At 41.3% G+C, this 25,411-nt stretch overlaps 2 protein-coding genes and 1 pseudogene across 2 annotated transcripts; 1 reads left to right on the forward strand and 2 right to left on the reverse strand.

The window, feature by feature from the left end:
• The first annotated feature begins 7,386 nt into the window (after nt 1–7,386).
• On the forward strand, nt 7,387–8,394 carry LOC113431522 (olfactory receptor 5V1-like). The gene has a single exon (XM_026693831.2). The coding sequence runs from the start codon at nt 7,387–7,389 to the stop codon at nt 8,392–8,394; it is 1,008 nt and encodes a 335-aa protein (XP_026549616.2).
• An 8,364-nt stretch (nt 8,395–16,758) lies between these two features.
• On the reverse strand, nt 16,759–17,717 carry LOC148130284 (olfactory receptor 5V1-like; annotated as a pseudogene).
• A 6,457-nt stretch (nt 17,718–24,174) lies between these two features.
• On the reverse strand, nt 24,175–25,133 carry LOC148130285 (olfactory receptor 5V1-like). The gene is given in 3 exon segments (XM_087969150.1): nt 24,175–24,240; nt 24,242–24,281; nt 24,283–25,133. Coding segments are annotated over 3 exon segments (957 nt in total).
• Between the last annotated feature and the right edge of the window lie 278 nt (nt 25,134–25,411).

Genomic DNA, 25,411 nt, shown 5'->3' on the forward strand with positions numbered 1-25,411 from the left:
TAATGGGCCTGTAGCAAAGGCTCGAGGACGTCCCAGTCCATCGCTTTTACTTCGGCTGGCTTGGCAAGTGATTTTGCCATTTTAAACATGGTGGGCCCACAGTGGGTTAGAAATACAGCTCTTTTTTTGCTGGCTGTTGCATCTTTCAAGTTGTTGGTCTCCAGAAACATCTGGAACCTATCCATGTATGACTCCCATTCTTCGGTTTCTGGGTCGAATGGAGCGGGTGGTACGGCACCACTGGCCATGTTGCCGTTGATGGTGCGTGTTCGACCACGTGCTCTGTTAGTTGCTCTGTAGATCAGTCAGCTCTTCGGTCTCCGTATCCCATCCTCGTCGCCAGTGTTAAGTTTGGAGAATAATGGAGACCAGACATCTGACCAGTGACTTCAACTCTTTAATAATAGTAGATAGAACAGAACAGAGCAAGGCTATGGGCAGCAGTAACCCTTTTATAGGGTTGGCTGCTACCCCATTAACCAATAATATGTGCAAACAAGTTTAACTAATACCCAATAAGAAGTGGCCTAATATTGGCCAATCAGGGGCTTGTTATGAACCAATCCCTGTTCGTTGTTTAAGGACCAATCAGGTGTGCAGGCTTTCCAACCCTGCTTTGCATTTGGCCCAGTTACACTTTATTGATCCACAACAGAAGGGACCTTGGAGGTCTTCTAGTCCAACCCCCTGCCCAAACAAGAAACCTTATACCATTTCAGGCAAATGGTTGTCCAATCTCTTCTTAAGAACCTCTATTGTTGGAGCACCCACAACTTCTGGGAGGCAAGCTCTTCCACTTGTGTAATTCTTCTCTTTCTGTCAGGAAATTCCTCCTTCGTTCTAGGTTGCTTCTCTCCTTGGTTAGATTCCATCCCTTGCTTCTTGTCCTGCTTTGGAGAATAAGTGGTAATCTTGTAAGTCTCCCAGTGTTACTGTGTTGTAAGATGGGCAGCTAATAAATTTCACAAATCAGTAGATTAGATATGATAGATAGATAGGGATAGATAGACAGGGAGGGAGGCAAATAGATAGATGGATTAGATAGATATAAGACAGACAGACAGAGGCAGATAGATAGATAGATGATAGATAGATAAATATAAGATAGATTAGAGAGAGAGAGAGAGAGAGAGAGACAGACAGACAGACAGACAGACAGACAGAGACAGAAAGATGACAGATAAATAATTCCTAACAAGTGGCAGAATTGTTATCTTTGTTAAGCTGTTAAGACCTGGCTCTTCCCCCATGTATTGGGGGTCAGTTGAGTGGTCCCTTCTGATCATTGTTTAATGGATTTTGCATCTATAAACAGGCAGTCCCCACTTTATAAGGGGCGCAGTGGCTGAGTGGTCAAGATGCTAGTCTTGTCAAATGAAAGTTTGGTAGTTCGAGACCCACGTATCTCATGGCACGGTGAGCTCCCATTATGTGGCCCAGCTCCTGCCCACCTAACAGTTTGAAACCATGCAAATGTGAGTAGATAAATAGGTACCACTTTGATGGGAAGGCAACAGCATTTGATACACCTTGGCTAATAGTCATGCTGGCCAGATGACCATAAAATTTCTTTGGACAATGCTTACTCTTTGGCTGTGAATTGGATATGAGCAATGCCCCTTAAAGCTGGACACAACTGGGCAGGAGAAAAGCTTTTCTTTAGTCCTCACTTACTGACTGCAGTGGAGTCCAACAACTCCACTGCTAAGCCAGTAACATGCCAAACATATGATGTTAATGTTCCATTGTGGTCATTAAGTGAATCACCAGGGGTCATTAAGTGCAACATCAAATGACTAAGACTTGCAATTTCCTGCTGGCTTCCCCAGTGTCAGAGGCTGTAATGGCTGCTAGTTTGAAGACCAGTCATAACTGTATTTTTTCAGCAGTCATACCAGTGGTTGGGATTCAAATTTTTTACTACTGGTTCTGTGGGTGTGGCTTGGTGGGCGTGGCAGGGGAAGGTTACTGCAAAATCCCCCTTCCCTCCCCACCCACTAACCTGCTTTTCAGCTCCGTTCTCCTGTGCAGGGCAATGAAAGAAGACCCAGCCAATCAGCTGGGACTTGGGAGGTGGAGAATAGCTGGGGGCGGGGCCAGTCAGAGGTAGGATTTGCCAGTTCTCCGAACTACTCAAAATTTCCGCTACCGGTTCTCCAGAACTGGCCAGAACCTGCTGAATACCACCTCTAAGTCACACCCTTGAGTGGTCGCTGAAAGAGAGTTAAGCCACGACCAGGTTGCTTCTCTCCTTGATGAGTTTCCACCCTTGGCTTCTTGTCCTTCCTTCAGGTGCTTTGGAGAATAGCTTGACTCCCTCTTCTTTGGGGAAGCCCCTGAAATACTGGAGTACTGCTATCCTGTCACTTCTAATCCTTAAAAAAAAACCAAGAGTAGACATACCCAATTCCTGCAGCCATTCTTCGTATGTTTTGGCCTCAGTGGTGGGATTCAAATTTTTTTACTACCAGTTTTGTGGGCGTGGCTTGGTGGGCGTGGCAGAGGAAGGATACTGTAAAATCTCCATTCTCTTCCCACAGGTGAACGGAGCTGGAAAGCAGGTGAGTGGGGTGGAGAGAGAATGGGATTTTGCAGTAATTTTCCCCCAGGTTACTGCAAAATCCCATTCCTTTTCCACCCCACTCACCTGCTTTCCAGCTCTGTTTTCCTGTGCAGGGCAACCAAAGAAGACCCAGCCGATCAGCTGGGACTCAATGGGAGGCGGAGAAGAGATGGGGTTGGCGGGGCCAGTCAGAGGCGAGATTTGCTGGTTCTGTGAACTACTCAGAATTTCTGCTACCGGTTTTCCAGAATTGGTCAGAACCTGCTGAATATACCACCTCTTCTTGGTCTCCGGTCCCCTAATCATCCTGGTTGCTCTTCTCTGCACTGTTTCTAAAGTCTCAACTATCTTTTTTATAGTATGGGGACCAAAATTGGACGCAGTGCTCTAGGTGTGGTCTTACTAAGGCTTTATAGAGTGGTATTAGTACCTCCCTTGATCTCGGTTGTATCCCTCTGTTAATGCAATTTAGGATTAATTAATTAATTAATTAATTAATTAATTAATTAATTAATGCATTGGCTTTTTTGGCTGCTGCAGCACATGGTTGGCTCATATTTAAGTGAATATCTACTAGGAGTCCAAGGTCCCTTTCACATTTACTGCTGTTGAGCCAGGTGTTCAACCTGTTCTATACCTGTGTGTTTGTTTTTTTCTTGTCCGAGTGAACAACTTTTCAAATGAAAAGAAGGAATTTTCTAGGAAACTTCTTCCTGTCGTGCTTACATTTCTCTCTCCTTGTTAGCAAGGAGTCCCTCAGGGCCTGGCTGGTTGAACATTAAATGTTTTCTCTCACAATGTTCACAACCAGATTCATTCTGCTGGGGGGTGCAAGAGTCAGGTACTCCACAGGTAAGACTGGGTCAACAAAGGGTGTTCAAAGGGCTGGAGAAACATCGCCTTGTGGCCTTCCTTTGTTAAGCGAGAGGTTACAGTGAGTGATGGTTGGCTGCTCCTTGCCAAAGATCTTGAGCTCTGTGTGCAACAGGGGAAACAAACTCTGTGGTTGCAAAGGGAAGAGAAGTCTGGCTGGAAACAACCAGGTGTGTCTGCCCTGATCCACATCCTTCTCCGTCTGACTATCCAGATTCAAAGCTGCCTCCATGAATAGAAAACTCCGTCTTCTGGACGGGGAGTGCTCTTCCCTGGACTCTCTTGACTGTATTGAGATTTAATTTATTGTCCTCCCATCAGATCCATTTCTGTATCCAGTTATTGGTTAAAAAAGGGATGCTTAGACCTACAAAGAGCTACAGAGATGATGAAGGGGCTGGAGGCTAAAACATGTGAAAAACAATTGCAGGAATTGGGGACGTCTGGTCTAGTGAAACGAAGGACTAGGGGAGATGTGATAACCCTGTTCCAGTATTTGAGGGGTTGCCCCAAAGAAGAGGGAGTCAAGCTATTTTCCAAAGCCCTTGAAGGCAAGAAGCAACGGATGGAAACTAATCAAGGAGAGAAGCAACCTAGAAATAAGGAGAAACTTCCTAACAGTGAGGACAATTAACCAGTGGAACAGCTTGCCACCAGAAATTGTAAATGCTCCATCACTGGAGGCTTTTAAGAAGAGACTGGACAGCCACTTGTCTGCAATGGTATAGGGTCTCCTGATTGAGCAGGGGGTTGGACTAGAAGACCTCCAAGGTCCCTTCCAACTCTGATGGTGTTCTATGTTCTACATGCTTCATGCCTTTGATGGTGCAATGAGGAAGCTGAGGTGTAACTTGCACATCTTCCTTAAAATTGGCACGACTTGATGGTGGTGGGGAGTGCTGGTTCCAATGCAGGAAGTGGGACTTTGGCAGCCACAGGAAATAAGTTGTATAATTAACCCTCTTCTTTCTTATCTGTCCATCCTGGGTCATTTTGATCAGGAAACAGATATTCTTTTTATTTCCTTTTATTTCAAAAAAATGTCACAAGAAATCCTTTTTATGTGTGAGCATGGTTATTCTTCCTGTAGCTTCCTTTGTCAACCTCTGATTATTCCAGACCTCCTGTCTCTATTTGTCTGTGATGGTCCTAGATGCATCAGTAAGACCAGCTAGAAGCTTTCTGAAGGAAACGTTGGGTGAGTTTGTCTCCTGATATATTACTGTCCTCCATTGCTGCAGTTTCATGCCTCTTTAAAACATCTGCAGTTGCCACTTTTTGGTTGTGTGCTAGTAGAGGTTGGGTACTGACACAAAGGAGAGGAGACCTACACACATGGTTAGAAAAAATGTGAAAGCAGCACTTTGATCATAAGCCAGAAATATTTTTGTTAGGCATAGTACCAGAAAAGTATGACAAAGGGAACATATATGCAATATTACATATGTATGTAATATGGAATATTACATATAGCAGCAAGAATGGCATTTGCACATACCCACAGAAGAAGTTGGAGTTAAAAAAAATTAGATTGTGCAGAAATGAATGGATTGACATTAAAGATGAAAGAAACAGAAGATACGGAGCATTTTCCAACATGGGATTTGTTTTACAAATGGTTGGATAATAGAGGTAGAAATTAGGAGCAGGGAAAGTATTATTATATAAGCAAAATGATCCAGACAATGCTCTGTTCTCTAAGCACGTATGTATGTAATGTGAAAAGACATCAACAAACTGTTATAAAAAGAAGAAGAGGGGAACCAACCTATTTTCCAAAGCATCTGAGGGTCGGACAAGAAATATTTATTTATTATTTATTTATTTGATTTGTCAATTGTTTACAAGATAATAAGTATAAATGTATACATAGTTGTGAATACATGAAATGGGTACATATAAGAAAAATAAAAGAATAAGAGAAACAATAGGACAGGGACGGTAGGCACGTTGGTGCGCTTATGCACGCCCCCTACAGGCCTCTTAGGAAAGGGGTGAGGTCAATAGTAGACAGTCTAAGGTTAAAGTTTTTGGGGTTTGGGGAAGAGACTACAGAGTCGGGTAGAGTATTCCAGACATTGACCACTCTATTGCTGAAGTCGTATTTCCTGCAATCAAGTTTGGTGCGGTTTACTTTGAGTTTGTATCTATTGTGTGCTCTTGTGTTGTTATAGTTGAAGCTGAAGTATTCATTGACAGGTAGGACATTGCAATGTATGATTTTATATACCATGCTTAAATCAGACCGAAGACGGCGTAATTCAAGGTTTTCTAGTTCTAGAATTTCAAGTCTGGTGGCATAAGGTATTCTATAACGAGTAGAAGAGTGGAGAACTCTTCTTGTGAAATATTTCTGGACTTTCTCAATTGTGCTAATATCAGATACGTAGTGTGGGTTCCAGACTGATGAACTGTATTCGAGTATTGGTCTAGCAAATGTTTTGTATGCTCTGGTTAGTAGTGTGATATTACCAGAGAAAAAGCTACGTAGGATTAGGTTAACAACTCTTAATGCCTTTTTGGCTATGTAGTTGCAGTGGGCTCTAGCACTTAGATCATTAGAGGTGAGTATTCCAAGGTCCTTTACAGAGCTTGGGTCATCAACAAGATCTTGACTATTCAGCTTGTATTTTATTTTCTGATTTTTTTTGCCAATATGTAAGACAGAGCATTTATTTGTAAATAATGGGCGGAAGATAATTAAAGAGAGAGATTCAAACTCAAAGTAAGGAGAAATTTCCTGACAGTGAGGATAATTAGTCAATGGAACAGAAGTTGTGGGAGCTCCAACACTGGAGGTTTCCAGGAAGAGACTGGACAACCAAATGGTGTAGAGTTTCCTGCCTAGGCAGTGGGTTAGACTAGAAGACCTCCAAGGTCCCTTCCAACTCTATTATTCTATGCTCTGTATTCTATCATTACCATCACTGCCGTATTTCTTTGTCTATTTTAACCAAATGCTCTCTATGCCAGGGATCTCCAACCTTGGCAACTTTCTACTTGTGGATTTCAACTCCCAGAATTCCTCAGCCAGCAAATTCTATTCTATTCTATTCTATTCTATTCTATTCTATTCTATTCTATTCTATTCTATTCTATTCTATTCTATTCTATCCTATCCTATCCTATCCTATTCTATTCTATTCTATTCTATTCTATTCTATTCTATTCTATTCTATTCTATTCTATTCTATTCTATATTCTATTCTATTTTCTATTTTCTATTCTATTTTCTATTCCATTCCAATCCATTCCAATCCATTCCAATCCATTCAATATTCAATATTCAATATTCAATATTCAATATTCAATATTCAATATTCAATATTCAATATTCAATATTCAATTCTGTTCTATTCCTTATTCTATTCTATTCCTTATTCTACTCTACTCTACTCTACTCTACTCTACTCTACTCTACTCTACTCTACTCTACTCCACTCCACTCCACTCCACTCCACTCCATTCCACTCCACTCTTTCCTAAGGTGGACAATGCAGGCCAGAAGGACTAATTAATTTTATTGAAAATAAGGTTATATTTATTGTTCACAGAGAAGAGGAGGAGGAGGAGGAAGAGGTCAATGACTGTGAGGTCCTTGGTGGTTTTGTTGCAGCTGTTTCATGACCCAAGTAGGAACATTATCAGTGCTAGAAGGGAGTGGGTCTAGTCGAGAGGAGGAGGAGGAGGAAGGAGGAGGAGGGGGCAGGAGGAGGAGGACTGTGGAATCCTTGGAGCTCTCTGAGCTTAGTTGTTTTCCTGCAGACGTTCTGTGACCCAGATAGGTCACAGCATCCGTGCTAGAAGGGAGTGGATTCTACAGAGTAAGGAAGGAGGAGGAAGATTGTGAAGCCCTTGGTGCTCTCTGAATGTGGTTGCTTTCATTACTAAACTAGGTAAGTCCTTACGGAAGTATACAGGCCAATCCTCACAACCTCCCATGTGCTGCCATGCTCTTAAATTCCCTTTCCTTCCCTGTGCAGATCAACACTGTAGTTTCCATGGAGGCCAGGAATCATACTCAGGTGGCTGAGTTCATCTTTCTTGGTTTCTCAGGTGTTCCACATGGCCAGATCTACCTCTTTGTGCTGTTCCTAGCCATTTACCTGGTGACCCTAATTGGCAATGCCACCATCTTCACCTTGATCCAGGTGGACTCACGTCTTCACAGCCCCATGTACTTCTTCCTCAGCCATTTGTCCTGCTTAGATGTTTGTTACTTATCTGTCACGGTCCCCAAGATCCTGGTCAATTTCTCGCGCCAGACCAACACCATTTCATACAACCAGTGCATGGCTCAAATGTTCTTCCTGATGATGTTTGCAGGATCTGAATGCGCCCTTTTGGCCATTATGTCCTTTGACCGCTACGCTGCCATTTGCCAACCTTTGCATTACAACACTCTGATGAGCAGCCAGGTGTGTGTCCCTCTGGCTGTCGCATGTTGGATCTGGGGCTTCCTTGATTCCTCACTCCACACAACCCTGGCCACCAATTTGGACTTCTGTGGGGCCAACCACATCGATCACATCTTCTGTGATGTTCCACCCCTCCTGAAAATTGCCTGCAGCAACACCTACGTCAATGAGCTGACTCTCCACTTGGCCAGCATCTTCATGGGCTTGAGTCCTTTCCTCTTCATTCTCTTCTCTTACATGTACATCGTTTCAGCCATCCTAAAGATCCGTTCTAACACCGGCAGGAGCAAAGCCTTCTCCACCTGCGCTGCCCACTTGGTTGTGGTCACTATCTACTTTGGCATGGCCAACGTGAACTACAACCGTCCCAGTGTGGGCTACTCCTTAGGGATCGATACCTTAATCTCCACCCTCTATTGTATCCTCACCCCTATGTTGAACCCCTTAATCTACAGCCTCCGTAATAAGGAGGTCAAGGAAGCCCTGCAGAAGCTTCTGAGTGGCCTGAAGACTTATTATGCCTCCAACCTATCAAAATGACTATAGTGAATTTGATAAGGCGGCTTCTTCGTCTCCTGCCCTTGCCAAGAGGAGAATGCAGGAGGCCAGAGGAACTTCCAGAAAATCTACTTTAGTAGGAGCTTTCCAAACTGGTTCTCCAACAACATCAAGAGAGCCTAGCTTGACTTCCATCTTCTGACAAATGAGCTCGGGAATTCTCAAAGGTGGTTTTTTTGCAAAAGACAACTTGACTTTCTTTCTTTTTTATTTTTTAATAATGTTTATTGAAAGTTTTTTAAAAAAAATAATATTTAAAAAAAGAGAAACATGTTCTCACATTTTTGCAACGTTTTCATAGCAGTGAACATTTCTATTCGGGTCAATTAAAGTAATTTGCTACAAGTAAATCTAGAACTTGTTTCCTAAATCCTTACCTATTTATGTTATTATTACAATTATAATACAATATTTGATTATATTACTTTACATATATACATAGCTATATATACATTTATCCTTATTTCCATTTTCCCTTGTTGTTTGTTTAATCAATTTCACTAGACATCTTTACTTCCTTTCTATACAACCATTTATACCATATATTCCAAATTGTAAAAAACTCCCTTTCTTCCTTGTTTTTTCAGTAACATGGTTAATCTAACTATTTCTGCACATTGGTGGATTTTATTAGTTACTGCCAGGTCTGTGGGTATCATTGTTGATTTCCAGTTTTGGGCAAAGACTATCCTTGCCGCTGTAATGATATGTGATATCAGATGCTGGTGAGTTTTGCTCCATGTCAGTTGTGTCCTTCTGAGTAGAAAGGTCTCTGCGTTGAATTTAATCTTTAGTTTTGTCATCTCTTCTAACCATGCCTGTATCTTAGATCAGTACTTTTGAGCTTTAGGACATGTCCACCACATGTGAAAATACGTTCCTGGATTGCATTGATTACTGAAACTAATGATGAGGCCAATAAAATAATAGCATCATTAGGAAAGAAAAATAAAGGTTAAGCAATTAGGGGAGATAAAAAAATATCTCGGTTTAAATATACAGAAAACACAGAAGGGTTTTAAGATATCTCAGGAAGATAAGATATGCAAATTGCTAATAGATTATAAAATGGAGCTTTGTAAGCCGGCTAAGACTCCAATGAGTCAGGAGTTTAGCAACACTGATGCACAAAGCCCGGGTTTGATAAGGTAATTTATCAATCATTAATTGGTAGTTTGTCTTATATTAGCAATTGGTCTAGACCAGACATATCGCATAAGTGTGAATCAGTTAGCTCAGCTTCAATTCTGCACCAAATGAAAGAGCACTGGATTGCAGCTAAAAGAATATTAAGATATCTTAAAAAGACAATGAATTATTCATTGTATCTAGAGCCAAAAGGTGATCTAATTCTGAGTGCTTATGCTGATGCTAGTTTTGCATCAGAAAGAGACACAAGAAAGTTGACTTCAGGAACAGCCATAATGTTGGGTAAGACATTAATAGGTTGGAAGTCAATAAGACAACAGAATATAAGTTTGTCAACTATGGAGGCAGAATTCTCCTGTTTATCGCTATTATGTACAGAATTGATTATGTATAAGCAAATGATGAATGATATAGGCATAACTGTGAATTATCCTATAATTATACATGAAGATAATCAGGCAGCAATTCAAATGGCCACAAATATTGCAGTCAAAACTAGGAGCAAGCATACAGATTTAAGGTACCTAAACGTTAGATAATCTGTGAGAAGTAAAATGATACAGCTGGAGTACTGCATGTCGGAGGACAATGTAGCTGATAATTTTACTTGTAAAAGCCCAAGGTGCCAGTAAGCACCAGGAGAGTTGTGAAAACTATGGGGTTAGATTGTAAAGGTATTATATATTTATATCACCCAAAAGGGGAGAATGTTAGGTATAACATTGATACCCAACAAGGTTTGGGTGGATAAATATATAAACTAAGGTATCATAGTTTAAGTGTTTGTAACTTTAAGCACCACACTGCATGTAATTAGCCAATTAAGGGTGCGGTTAGAAACTGCAATAAGAGGAAGCAGGAGAAAGCTTGCTACTTACTGCCTACTGTTTTACTGTTTACCGTTTGCTGTTTGCTGTTTACTGCTGTTTACTGCTGGATACAACTGTTTACTACTGTTTTACTGCGACTGTCTACTGTTTGATCGTTCTACTGAATATCCAGCGTTATCCTCTGGAGAAAGGCATCGGAGGAGGAGAAGATATCTTTATCGGGCTGATAAAGATATAGTAAGGACTATTATCTGACTGAGTTAGTGAGTCTTACTGAATGGATATATTGTGAATGACATACGGACTGGATTGACAATGCTTAAACTTCTAACTGGATTAAAAACTATTTAAACTACAAACAGTGTTTGTTTTCAGTGTGTGTATACTCTAAAACCCTTCCTCTCTCATTTGGCTGCCTGGCTTGACTGCTGCTGCATACTTTGCTAGGGGTTTATCCCCAAAACACTAACAGTAGCTTAGGTCAGGTTTTCTGCCATGCCACCGTGTGAATGGTAATTCACCAGTAGTAGAATTAACCACATTATTCAGTATATGATTCCTACACATTATTGCTTCTCCCCACAAATTATCAGGTAATCCTGAATCTGAGATCATCGCACGGTGCCATTGCCTGTAACGCTTGGCCTTGTCTCTATAAAGGCATTATGCTGTGGCCTATATGGTGCAGACTTTTATGTTCTACACCTACCAACTTCAGCTTATCTTGGAATTTATTGTTTGTAAATTCGCACTCATTATCAGTAATAAGTGTAACTAACTTCCTTTTAGTTTTCCTTTCAGCGAATTTAAGCCAATTAAAGAAATTTTGATAAGTTTCAGTTTTACTTTTCATTAGATAACAGAAACCATATCTAGAATAATGGTCCATTATACTAAGAATATATCGAGCACCACCCACACTTGGTTTTTTAGGACCTATAATATCAGCAAATACTACCTCTAAAGGCTCCTTGGTTTTAAATCCATTAACTTTATTTGCTGATATCACCTTGCTTTTCTCTTCACTACATACATTGCATTGCAAATACTTACTGCAAGGTTTCAGTTTTATACCCTTAGATTGTTCTACTGTTTGTTTAAGCATTTTAAAATTTATATGCCCCAAACGCCTGTGTAACAGATGTATGCACTCATTGTGAGGTTTAACATTATCATAAACTGTGTTAGCCACCTCTAAACTATCATTTAACACATACAATTCACCTCTTAAAGTTGCAGTCACTTTCTTATCTTCTTTTCAATTATGCAATTGTTTCCCCCTAAAGGTAATTACATAACCTAGTTTAACCAAAACTCTAACCGAAAGCAAATTAAACTTAAGTTGTGGTACATATAACATTTTTACATTTTCTCTTATGCAATTACAATATGCTATACCTTCACCTTTAGCCTTAAGTTTCCATCCATTAGCTAATGATATATTTGCTGTGAACTTGTGGACATCTTAACAAATTTTTTCTTATCGCTTTGTTATGCAGTGAGATGCTCCACTATCTATCACCCATAATTTACTATTCACAGTTTCGTTGCTATACATGGCTAACTCTAAGCATTTTTTATTCTTTCGATGCTTTTTAGCATTCTGGCTGGCTCTTTGGCTTTTTGCTTTCTTGCAGAATCTAGCCAATGTCCTTTTGCTCCACAATTAAAACATTTTTTAATTGTATACGCTGACGGAGATATTTTCTCTTCTTCACATTGTGGTGGTTCTCTTCTGAGTTGATCTCTTTCATGCCGTCTCCTGGCTTCTTCAATTAATCTGCCAACACTTCAAGCGGTAAGTTACGTAATCATCGTAGCTCTGGTCTAATGAAGACAAAATGATATAAACTTGGTGCAGTTCAGTGAAGATAAGTTCCTTTTCATGCAGTTCTTGAAAAATTCTCTTCATTGAGTTTATATGGATTTAGCATGTCTCCATCCTTCTGAAGATGTGTTCTGAATAGCTTCTGCAAGATTTATATGTGCTCCTACACTGTCCTGAACATAAATCTTCCTTAGGTTCTCCCAACATTTCGCAGAGCCGTCTCTTCCCCACGTATATGGACAAGCTGTTGGTCAGAGAGAGTCAGTCCTATTATGCAGAGAGCTTGCTCATTTCTTCACTTTGATATTCCTTTATCTTCTGGGCATCATCCTCATCCTCCGGATCACAAGCATCTACTTCTGGTGGGTTTTGTATTAAATCCCACAAACCTTCTCTTCGTAGAAGTAGGCTACATTTCATGGACCATGAAACATAGTTTGTTCCATCCAGCTTGGATATGAGAGACAACTTTGTACATTGACTCTGCCATCTTTATCTGGATATAAAACTATATTAACTAAAAACACAGCTTTCTGTTTACAATATTGTGTTGCTACACAAACTCTCACCACAAGCCTGTTATACTGGTTAGACTGACTGTGCACCTGGGCCCATAACCAGTGTTAGGGGATACAACACCCTTTAGCAGAACGTGCAACGGCAGTCTAGCAGACAGAGAGTGTGTGTGAGATAAAGCGTTGTTGTAGCTTTACACTCAGTAAGACAGATACACTGTGCAGTTAAATAGTTTTTATTCCAGCAAGAGTTATAGCATAGTCAAAGCAGTCATATGTCATACACTAAGTTCAGACAGTCCGAGGGTTATTCAGTTTGCAAAGTCCAGTGTAGAAAATAGGTCAGCTCAACTCACAAACAATCAGTCCAGTGATGTATCTCTTTGCAGTCAGAGATATGAAGCAAAATCAAACCTTCATTTCTTCTCTCAGCAAACGCATGCAGTAATCACCATCAATCCTTCTCTGTCAGCATTCCAGTAAAAGCCGGCGAACAGTGAGCTCTCTTGCTCCTCTTATGGCGATTTACAACCGCACCCAAATATTTCTGGCTTACAGTTTAAAGTGACACACACATTTAAACTAACAAACATATATTATATTTAGCCAAACTAAGTTAGGTTGTAGCAGCAAGTCATATGTCAGAGACAGGACTCAAGACCACGGAAAAGGTGGAGGAAATCAGGTTTATTGCGCAACACGCTCAGAGCATTAGAGCATGACAGATTCTGAACCCCCAGCTGCATCTGGGGTGGTTTCTTTATACCCAGAATGACCTCATCGTAGGTCTGGGCGTTTACCTTTAATACTTTGCACAAATTACGGTCAACTGATTATACACGCATCTTAGGACAGATAAATGCAATATCCTGTGTTACGGCAGGAACACAAAAAGAGGATATGTTTTTCTTTGCTTATTCTGTTATCTTACACCAACAGTAATTTTCCATTCCCATCCTTAGTTGCAAGAGAAGCAGAGCTTTACTTCCTTAAAATATAAGTTCCTTAATTTCGCAGCAGACAAAATACAGAAGTAAATTTGACCTGTAGGTTTGTTCTAACTTATGACCTAGATTTCTATAATGTCCATATTTTATATGCCTTAATTGGTCCTGCTTCAAGGTAACCAATGTTATCCCTAACAAACACAATAGTCAATTAAACTCTTTAATTAAACTCAATATTCTAAACATTCCTTTAATATTTTATTAAATTTTAAAGTCTATCCATTACTAAACATTTCAATATTTTAATCTTTTATTAATTTCTTATAACATTCTAGTTTTCTATTTCTAATACAAATACTACAATACCATCTTATGTACCTTGCAGAATCTTTCTTTTTAAAGAAATTATACATTACCCTTTGTCCCTAAAAAAGTTCCTTTTTCCCCATCTTGTTTCAAACCTTGTGGCTTTCCTTTTCCCTCCTTTCTTATCCCACCTGACCTTTTTACCCCCCCTCTCCTAACCTCTGCTTGTTAGCTTCCCTCTGTTGTATTCCTTTTTCTTTTCCTTTCCAACATTGTGTTGATTTTGCATCTTATTTTTCTCTTTCTTGGGTGTTTTTTTAAGTCTTAAGTCCTTCATTTTCCTTCCTCTCTTTCTCCTTTCTTTCTTAATTAAATTTTTGGATTCATTAAAGATGGCATCTTCTTCTTCTTCTGCTTTCTCCATCTGTTGTTGTGTTTGCTGATAAATAGCAAGCGCCATTTCTAAAAATGAAAGGCTTCTTCACAGTGTCCTTACCTTCTTTCTTTATTTTTCCATATTCCTTTCAAGTTCATCAACAGGTAAAGCCATTGTAAATCTTTTTCTTTTTTTCCTTCTTCTTAAAACAACCAAGATGTTTCAAAAGTTAGAACAGTCCCAAAGTCCCAGAGTCATCAATCAGTCCAAGCAAAGCACAAAGTTCTCACTTTCTCTTCCTGGGGTAATATCAATAAAACGAAAAGAAAAGCCCAATCTGTATTTTAAAGCCTTGTTGCAATTGATTTCTAGTCTCAAAATCTCCAAGTCATCTCCTCCAACAAGATCTCAATATTTTTTTTGTCCTCTCCTTCCCACTTATCACAAGAAGCCAAATTTTTACCTTCTATAAAAAGACAGGTTTCTCAATATCCATTTGTTGATTCCATAGGGAAGGAGAGTAAACTTTCTTTCAGCATCCTCGAATTTGCTGCTTGAAATTCTCCTCTGGAAACAAAATATCATTCAAAAAGTCATAGCTTTCAGGATGTTAGTGCGCTTCTTTAAAGTCCTGGGTCAGCCAAGAAAACTTTCTCTTCACAAACTTTCTCCCTCTTCCTCCTGCACAGTCTTACCCAGCTGCCGCTTCTTTGTGGCGGCCATTACAGACCGCCGCTCCACTGTATTGAGAAAAGGGGGTTTTGCCGGCTGGGGAGGGGTCTGCAACACCCCAAACCCCTCTCCGGATCCCTGTCTTCGGCTGCCTCTACGGGCAGCCCCAGCCTCCAAACCCGTCCGGATCGGGAGGCACCCAAGACGGCTAGCGCCGCAGGGATCGCGTAGCATCGCGAATCCCTGCCGCTGCCGAAGCTGTGCAACAAACCGAAGTCCCCAGTACTGCCCTTTGATCTTGATTGTATCCCCTGTTAATGCAAATTAGGATTGCATTAGCTTTTTTGGCTACTGCTGCACACTGCTGGCTCCTATTTAGCTGGCTGTCCACTAACACTCCAAGATCCCTCACACAGTTCCTGCTTTTGAGCCTGGTTTCACCCAGTCTATATGTGTCCTTTTGGTTTTTCTTGCCTAAGTGTAGGACTTTACTTTTGTCTACATTGAATTTCATTTTGTGAGATACGGCCCAGGGTTCTAGTCTGTCAAGATCCATCTGGATCTTGAGCCTATCTTCTTGGGTGTTTGCTATTCCTGCCAGCTTAGTATCATCTGCAAATTCTAAGTTCCCCTTCTATTCCCTCATCTAAGTCGTTAATGAAGATATTGAGGAGTCCTGGGCCTAAGACAGAACCTTGTGGCACCCCACTGCTTACTTCCTCCATGTAGACTTAGACCCATTAAGGACTACTCGTTGAGTACGGTTTGCCAGCCAGTTGCGAGTCCATCTAGTAGTGCTGCTATCTATTCCACCTTTTTCTAGCTTACTAAGAAGTAGGTTGTGGTCTACTTTAATCGAATGCCTTCCTCAAATCTAAATATATTATGTCCACAGTATTTTGCTGGTCTACTAATTCTAGTCACTGTGTTGAAGAATGAAATAAGATTGGTTTGGCATGATCTGTTTTTAACAAACTTGTGCTGACTGCTAGTTATTACTTCACTCTTCTTTGGCCGCCTCAAATATTGGAAGGCTGCTGTCACCCCTGGTCCTTCTTTTCATTAAACTAGAGTAGACCTACCTAATTCCAGCAACCGTTCTTTGCATGTTTTAGCCTCCAGTCCCCTAATCATCACTGGTGTTTCATCCAATGAAAAACGCGTCCATAGCCAAAAAGTCATCAATCATGCTCTCCAATTAGATTTTTTTCATGGGAGAAGCTTCCAATCATCTAATCGGTGTTTGAAAAATATATGAATGGAATGTATTTTCGATTCCACACTGCTGCCTGCTCTTCAAAACTCCTTTCTTTCTGTTGTCAACTATAAACATATATACAAAACGTTTTATGAGTTGACAACCATAGAGTAAGGGGTAAACTGATAATTTTACTTATAATTTCTGTAGAGAAGATTGAATTAACTGCTTCCTCCCTTCCCTTCCCTTCCCTTCCCTTCCCTTCCCTTCCCTTCCCTTCCCTTCCCTTCCTTCCCTTCTTCCCTTCCCTTCCCTTCCCTTCCTTCCCACCAGTGATGGAGCACAAGAGGGAGCTAGACAAGGCACAGCAGAGCCTGGAGATGAAGAGGTAGAGACTTAGGGTTCCCTAAAATCTCCCCAGAATCTCCCACCCTTCCTTCCCTATATGACCCCTTCCCCTCCAACTGTTGCTATTTTACAAACAAGAATATGCAGAGAGGGCATGAAGGCGATCCCATTTTTCCTTCACTGCTTTATAGGAAATGCATCTTCCTTCTCCTGAATGCTCAGAAGTTTTTGTAGGCTCCCTTGACCTCCTTGTTTCGGAGGCTGTAGATTAGGGGTTCAGCATGGGGGTGATGATACAATACAGGGTGGAAACCAGGGTGTCCACCCCCAAGGAGTAGCCTGCACTGGGACGGTTGTAATTCAAGTTGCCCATACCAAAGTAGACAATGACGGTAATCAAGTGAGCAGCGCAGGTGGAGAAGGTCTTTCTCCTTCCAGTGCTGGAACGGATCTTCAGAATGGTAGATATGATGTAGACGTAGGAAATGACAACTAGGAGGAAAGGGCTCACACCCACAAAGACACTTGCTGTGTGAAGAGCCATCTCATTGACATAAGTGTCACTACAAGCAATTTTCAAGAGTGGTGGGACATCACAGAAGATGTGATGGATCTGGTTGGCTCCACAGAAGACCAAATTGGTGGCCAGGGCAGTGTGGATGGCTGAGTCAAGAAGGCCCCAGATCCATGAAGCAGTAGCCAGAGGGACTTGCATCTCCCTACTCATGAGTTGAGAATAGTGCAAAGGTTCACAGATGGCTGCATAGCGGTCATAGGCCATCAGAGCCAGTAGTGCAGATTCAGTTCCTGCAAAGCTCATGAGGAAGAACATCTGGGCCATGCACTCATTGTAGGAGATGGTGGGCTGTTGGCGCAGGAGGTTCACAAGGATCTTTGGAACCGTGACTGAGGAATAGCAAATGTCTAAGCAGGACAAATGGCTGAGGAAATAGTACATGGGACTATGGGAGATTGGAATCTAGCTGGATTAAGATGAATATCATTGAGTTGGCCACCAAGGTGATGAGGTAGATGGCCAGAAACAGCAGAAAGAGGAAGGGGCGTCCTCTGGGCATGCCAGAGAAACCCAGGAACAAGAATTCGGTCACCTGCAGGGTCTGATTGGCGCCTTCCATGAGGTCCCTCAAAAGTTAGAATTCATGGGTAGCCTCTGGTTTTAAACCAGCACATGAAGAAGAAGCTTCACAAGCATGAGTCAACCGCAGGACTTCCCCAAAGCCACCTGGAATAATTAAACAACGTATGGCATGAATAAAAAATGTCAGCAATCCTGTTCAAAAAGGCAGAATCATGAATGAAGAAGAACTCTGGGAATGAGAAGCTGAATTCCTTCCCTGGCTCTGTTCATCCAGGATCCCTTACCTGTTTTCAGGGTCCACACCAGGGAGTCATCCATACATTCACTAAGTAGAGGGATTGGCACAAGTTAGTAAGACACACACAATGGACAAGGAGTGATACTGAGGAAATTGTCAGGGTTCCGACCAGTGGTGGTATTCATTTTTTTTTTAGTTTAGTTTAGTTTAGTTTAGTTTAGTTTATTGTCATTGCACCTTGTACAACGGGATCAAACACCATCTTCAGAGCCCATCATGACTATGAAAATAAATACAAACAAACATCCTTCACACTCCACATATTGAATTGAAAACCCCAACACTACACCAACACTGCACTCTACAGTAGAATTCAACAGAGCTCCTGCCCTGGGATAGAAGCTGTTTTCCAGCCTATTTATCCTTGTTTTTATTATTATCCTGTACCATCTGCCAGATGGTAATAGTAAAAAAAGAAAGGGTTTCCAAGGTGAGATGGATCTTTGAGAATGTTTTGAACTTTCTTGAGGCAGCGTGAGAATCTTGTAAACTTTCTTACAGCTCTTCCAAAGAGGGGAGACAGCAACCCAGGATCCTCTGGGCAATGACATGCACCCTCTGTAGTGCTGTCCTATCTGCCATTGTGCAATTGGCAAACCATACACAGCTACAGTCACTTTAGATACTCTCTATGGTGCAGCAGTAGAAAGGTCACCAGCAGTTTTCCATGCGGTTGTTGTTTCCTGAGAAGTCCCAGGTAGTGTAATCTCTGCTTGGCCCTTTTGACCAGGGCTGCAATGTGAGCCTCCCAGGTCAGGTCCTCTTTAAGGTAACACCCAGAAACTTAAAACTGGCCACTTGAGTCCACTCAGTCTCCCTTGAGAAGCAAGGGCTGGATATCTGATCTGTTCCTTCTATATAGACCACTATCAGCTCCTTGGTCTTATTGGTGTTGAGGACCAAGTTATTGTCTCCACACCACGAAAGCAACCGTTGGTCCACCCTCATCTCGGTAGGCAGACTCCCCCTTCCCCCCGAGATTTTACTACTGGTTCTGTGGGCGTGGCTTGGTGGGCGTGGCAGGGAAGGAGACTGTAAAATCTCCAGTTAGAGGTAGGATTGGCCGGTTCTCTGAACTACTCAAAATTTCTGCTACTGGTTCTCCAGAACTGGTCAGAACTGGCTGAATGCCACCTCTGGTTCCGACGGATGAGCCTCGAGCCAAGTTTCATTCCTGGCTTGCTCTCGAGTTGCCAGAAATATTAATAGCTGTTAGTAGGTGAATGCAAATAGCCCCAACACAGTATGGGTGGCAACAGGACTGAAGCCCAAATCAGGAGACTAACAAGGCTGCAAACAGCTTAAACCAGTTGTAGCGCCTATTATTTTTAAAGTATTTTAAACAGCTAATCTGTCTTTTTCAATTTCATTGTACACATGTTCTGCACTGATAATAAACATTTCATTGATTGATTGATTGATTGATTGAATGTCTCCTTTCTGGTCACTGAAGGAGTGATCAAGCCATCCTGAACTCCAATCAATGGTTGGTTGACCTTTATCTAGTCTATGGTTAGTAAGAAAAGATTTTCCCCAAGAAAGAAGATCTGCCCAACCCATGAAAGTGTTTTCAGAAACAGACTTGAAAAATGCCCAAAAGATATCATTGGGTATAGACCAGGGGTCTCCAAACTGGAAGGAGGGGTGAGATTTTTCTCAGCAGCAATGTGGAATTTACGCCTCTTCCTGACAGTGGCTGGTGTTGAGGTGCACCTGAAATGTTTGGCGCATGCCTTGATCCCCTCCCACTCGCCCTCTCTTGCTGGATCTGAAGTCCCTTTGCCCCTTTGTGTTCCTCACCTGGTCAGAGGCTCCTGGATGAAGCGGGCAGGTGTGGTCTTCTCTTTCCTCTGTCTACTGCTTGCAAAATCCCCAAGACGCTCCCGTGTTAAAAATGCAGTAATGCAGACTGACCCTGCCCACTGCCAGGAGTTCAATCCTGACTCGGGTTGATTCTGCCTTCCATCCTTCCAAGTCCAGTAAAATTAGGACCCTGAGGGTTGGGGGCAAGATGCCAATAACACTTCCTCATTATAAACTGCCCAGAGAGTGATGTAAAGCATGATGGGGTAGTATATTAGTCTACTGTTGTTGCTGAAAGAAGAGGCAGAGGTTTTATGGCATCTGGTGTGTCCCTGGAGATGACTTGCATCAGAAAAGAGAAAACAAAGCATCTACATGCTTCCCATTTGGGAGTTCCTTGCTGAAAACTTTGGAACTTTAGAATAAAGGGTGGGAGCTGGAAACTTGGGCCGAGATCCACAGAAAACAGAATACCAGAGTTGGAAGGGACCTGGGGGTCTTCTAATCCAACATCTGCTCAAGCAGGAAACCCTATAACATTCCAGACAGTTGGTTGTCCAATCTCTTCTTAAAAACCTTCAGTGATGAAGCTCCCACAACTTCTGGAGCCAGGAAGTTCCACTGGTTAGTTGTTTCTCATGGTCAGGAAATTTCACTCTTCCCTCAAATATTGAAGGCTCCCGTCATCCCTGGTCCTTCTTTTCATTAAGCTAGAGTAGACCTACCCAATTCCAGCAACTGTTCTTTGAATGTTTTAGCCTCCAGTCCCCTAATCATCACTGTTGCTCTTCTCTGCACCTCGTTCCAGAGTCTCAACTTCTTTTCTTTTTTCTTTTTTCTTTATTTTTTATTAATTTTTAAAAATAAACATAAACAAACAAAACATAAAACATAAAAGCATAAAACATCTTTTTGAAAGCAGCATAATCCCGGTTACATCTCTTCGTACAGACACAAATTCAAGTTCATGCTCATTTTTATATACCATTCCATATCTTATTACCATTCTACATTTTCTATATAGCTTCTCCTCTTTTAAACTTTCTTAATTTTATTTTATTTATTTCATCTCAATTCAGATCATTATACTTATATTCTTTTGTCTGTCCTGTTTCAGCTGTCTATTTTCTGTTCTCATTAAACAAAATTTCTCCTGTAATCACTGATTGGAGTATAACGCCTGTATATCTTTCCCCTAAATTTATAACACTTAATATAATACATAACTTCCATTCAGATTCTGCCTAGTACATTCTAAAGCTACACACTATATTTTAAAAAGAGAATAAATATATAATATAATTAAAACAACAATCCATACCAATTCAATTCTATCATTAATATTAATATTCATTTAAATCTTAAACATTTTACACATTATTTTTGAAATAGGTATCATGCTTCTATGGGAACACTTATAAACTTCCCATAGTTACTTCCCCCCACTTCACTTATATTTTAAAACATTGTGTAATTAAAATGTTCCCATTCCTTCCTAATTCAATTCTCTCATTTATTTCATTTCATTTATTTTGTTCACAAAAGTTTCACTGAATTACACTGAGTATTTTATCCCACTTTTAATCATATGTTGTTTCCAATTTTCTAACATTATTTCTAATACAAATATAACACTACAATCTTATGTACCTTTGCAGAATCGCTTTGTCAGTTAAATTTTTACCCATTATCTCTGAATAAGTCCTGTTTCTTTACATCTTGCTCCACACCTTTGTAGCTTCTCTTCCCTTCCTTCCTCCCTTGCTTCTTCTCTCTGCCCTTTTACCCCCTTGTCTCTCCACCTCAATTTCCCTCTTCTGTGTTCCCTTTTCTGTTGCTTTCTAACATTATATCTACTTTTCACCTTATTTTTCCCTTTTTTGGTTGTTTTTTTAGGTCTTAAATTCTCCATTCTCTTTCCCCCTTTCCCCTTTCTTCCCCAGATAAAGTTACTTGTTCATTAAAGATGGCTTCTTCTTTGTCCCAATCTTCTTGTTGCGTAGTCTTTTCTTGTCGCTTCTCGTAGGCACAGATCGCCATTTCTAAAATTGAAAAACAGAGCCAAAAGAGCCCTTCCCTTCTTGTTCCTCTTCTTTATATTTTTAAATTCCATTTTCAGTTCATCCAGAAGTGATGCCATTGTAAAAAAAAAAAATTAAACAACCATCCAATTGTTTTTTTATCATACAAATATAATTTCCAGAAGTCCCAAAGTCACCAGGCAATCCAAATACACACAAGCTGTTTCTTTTAACACTTTCTTCTTTTTTCACTTTCTCTTCCTGGGGTTACTATTTAGTTACAAAGTTCCAGTTAAAATGTATCTTTTAGAAGTCTTATTAAGATTTAACTTTAGATTCTTTTGGATTCCAGGCAGCCTCCTCCTTCCAAATCCTGCTCTTATTCTTTCCTCTCCTTCCCACTTACAGCAAAAACATATTTTTTTAGTGTTCAGAAATCTTTATTGTCCCCTTGGCATTTAATTTTCCAGTTTAATTACCTATTGGTGCCAAAGCGGATTTTTCCCGATTTCTCATTCCTCTCTCTCGCTGTCAACGTAAGGAAGAAGAGTGAAAAAAAAACTTTCCCTTTTCACTTTCATTCGCTGCTTCCAAATCTTCTTTGGGAGCGATGTATCTTTTATAAAATTTAAATTCCAGGATATCTTAGTTGTTGCTTCTTATCCCGGTCAGCCAAAACTTTCACTTCTTAACTTCCTCCTTCACTTTCTTTTCCGGATGAGTGCTTCTTTGAGGCGGCCATTTCTGACTGCCGCTCTTACCGCCTTTGGGAAAGGGAGTTTAGCCAGCTGAGGAGGAAAGATGCGGCTTTCCTCGACCCTGCTGGGATTCTCCCCCTCTTCACCAGCTGGCTCAGAGCACTGCAGCGGCAAGCCCAGGCAGAAACCGTGCACGATTGCAGATTCCTGCCTGCTGCCGAAGCCCTGCAAACCGGAAGTCCTCAACTTCTTTTTCCTATCATGGTGATCAAAACCTCCAGTGATGGAGCATCCACAACTTCTGGAGGGAAGTCGCTCCACTGATTAAGTCTTCCCTTTCAGTTTTCCTTCTTCCTCAGAATCGGTCACTGGGCATGAGGTCAGTTGTTCCCTCTGATAGAGGGACAAAGATGGAGACTTAGCAGCCAAAGCTTTTGGAGCTCTGAAGATGGACATCTCTGCTTTCTTGTTTGTGCCCCTGGAGTGCTGGAACTTTTGCAGTGTGTCGGGACACATGGCCAGGAAGTTTATTGAGTCATCCACATTCTGTGGCTCTTTTTTTATTTTACATTATAATGATACTGTTAAGCCTAGGTTTGAAGCAGGATTGTGTACAAATGATGAAAGTGAAAACGAGGGAACTTGCTGAGAGAGCTAAATGCTTTGATCATGTTATATGTGGAAATAACATATATTTGCCTGTTACACCTAAGAAAGCATAGAATCAAAGAGACTCCATTTTTGTTTGTAATGTGATCTTTTTACAATGATGACTGGTTATATAACAAATATGTACTGTGTTGTAACGTGTTATGTTCTAAAGTAAATGTCAGGTTTTTGGCTGGGTTTGTATTTTGGCTTGAGAATTAATGTAAGAGATGCTAGGATCATTCAGACCTGAACGGAACTGGTTAACGATCCATTGTGTTCAGAAGATCATAACAGGAAGATGCCATGAGAAAAAGGGTGGTTTCCAAAGAAAGGGAAACAGGTGGTACGCTATGGGTGTGGCGTAGGGAATTACATAGTTGGAGAGATTGTAAACCCAGAAAAGGGGTAGAGACTGTATATTGAACCTGTATATGTATTTCCCATCCTTTCTGGGAAAGATATCTTCAGCGATGAGCAGAATTCCCTTTTCAAAAGCTTAATAATAAAGCTCTTGTTTACTGTCTCCAGTTCTGTTTTGTGATTTTTCTCACAGATCAAATTAAAGACAATATCTAGGTTTATTACTAATGGGAAACTCTTATGGAGTTTTGCGTGAAGTAGAAAAAATTAACTTGTGATTTATGATTTTAAGAATGAAAGAATACCCTGTAGAAAGAAGCATGTTGTAACCTTAGAGGAAGCAGTAAACTTATAACTGTACTTATAATTCCTGTAGAGAAGATTGGAACCAAATGCTTCCTCCCTTCCCTTCCCTTCCCTTCCCATTACTTTCCTTCCCTTCCCTTCCCTTCCCTTCCCTTTCCACCAGTGATGGAGCACAAGAGGGGAGCTAGTCAAGGCACAGCAGAGCCTGGAGATGAAGAGGTAGAGACTTAGGGTTACCTAGAATCTCCCCAGAATCTCCCACCCTTCCTTCCCCTGTGTGACCCCTTCCCCTCCAACTGTTGCTATTTTACAGAAAAGAATATGCAGAGAGGGCATGAAGGAGATCCCATTTTTTCTTCATTGCTTTCCACGTGGTGCATCTTCCTTCTCCTGAATGCTGAGAAGTTTTTGTAGGGCTCCCTTTGACCTCCTTGTTTCGGAGGCTGTAGATTAGGGGTTCAGCATGGGGTGATGATACAATACAGGGTGGAAACCAGGGTGTCCACCCCCAAGGAGTAGCCTGCACTGGGACGGTTGTAATTCAAGTTGGCCATCCCAAAGTAGACAATGACGGTAATCAAGTGGGCAGCGCAGGTGGAGAAGGTCTTTCTCCTTCCAGTGCTGGAACGGATCTTCAGAATGGTAGATAGGATGTAGACGTAGGAAATGACAACAAGGAGGAAAGGGCTCAGACCCACAAAGACACTTGCTGTGTGAAGAGCCATCTCATTGACATAAGTGTTGCTACAAGCAATTTTCAAGAGTGGTGGGACATCACAGAAGATGTGATGGATCTGGTTGGCTCCACAGAAGACCAAATCGGTGGCCAGGGCAGTGTGGATGGCTGAGTCGAGAAGGCCCCAGATCCATGAAGCAGTAGCCAGAGGGACTCGCACCTCCCTACCCATGAGTTGAGAATAGTGCAAAGGTTCACAGATGGCCGCATAGCGATCATAGGCCATCACAGCCAGCATTGCGCACTCAGATCCAGCACATGTCATGAGGAAGAACATCTGGGCCATGCACTCGTTGTAGGAGATGGTGGGCTGCTGGCGCACGAGGTTCATGAGGATCTTTGGGACCGTGACCGAGGAATAGCAAATGTCTAAGCAGGACAAGTGGCTGAGGAAATAGTACATGGGACTGTGGAGATTGGAATCCAGCTGGATCAAAATGAATATCATTGAGTTGGCCACCAAGGTGATGAGGTAAATGGCCAGAAACAGCAGAAAGAAAATAGGTTGATCTCTGGGCATGCCAGAGAAACCCAGGAACAAGAATTTGGTCACCTGCACGGTCTGGTTTCTACCTTCCATGAGGTCCATCAAGCTTTGGTGGACAAGGTTGGAATGCAGCAGAATTCAGGAGTAGCTGCTCCTTTCAAATCACAGCATGAAGAAGAAGCTGCAGAAGCATGAGGGAACCACTGGACTTCCCCAAGGCTACCTGGAACAATTAAACAATGCTTTGCATGAATCAAATAATCATCAGGTAGGGGAAATGCGTCTGAAGATGTTTATGGATTTGTTTCAGTCAAGTGGAAGATTATTACAGGTGTGTTCTTCCAGTTAACTTTCCCGAAATGCCATTTTGG

This window comes from Notechis scutatus, chromosome 6, assembly GCF_049901735.1.
Source record: "Notechis scutatus isolate UNSWTSFEM ecotype Mainland chromosome 6, rNotScu1.2, whole genome shotgun sequence".
Lineage (NCBI taxonomy): Eukaryota > Metazoa > Chordata > Lepidosauria > Squamata > Elapidae > Notechis > Notechis scutatus.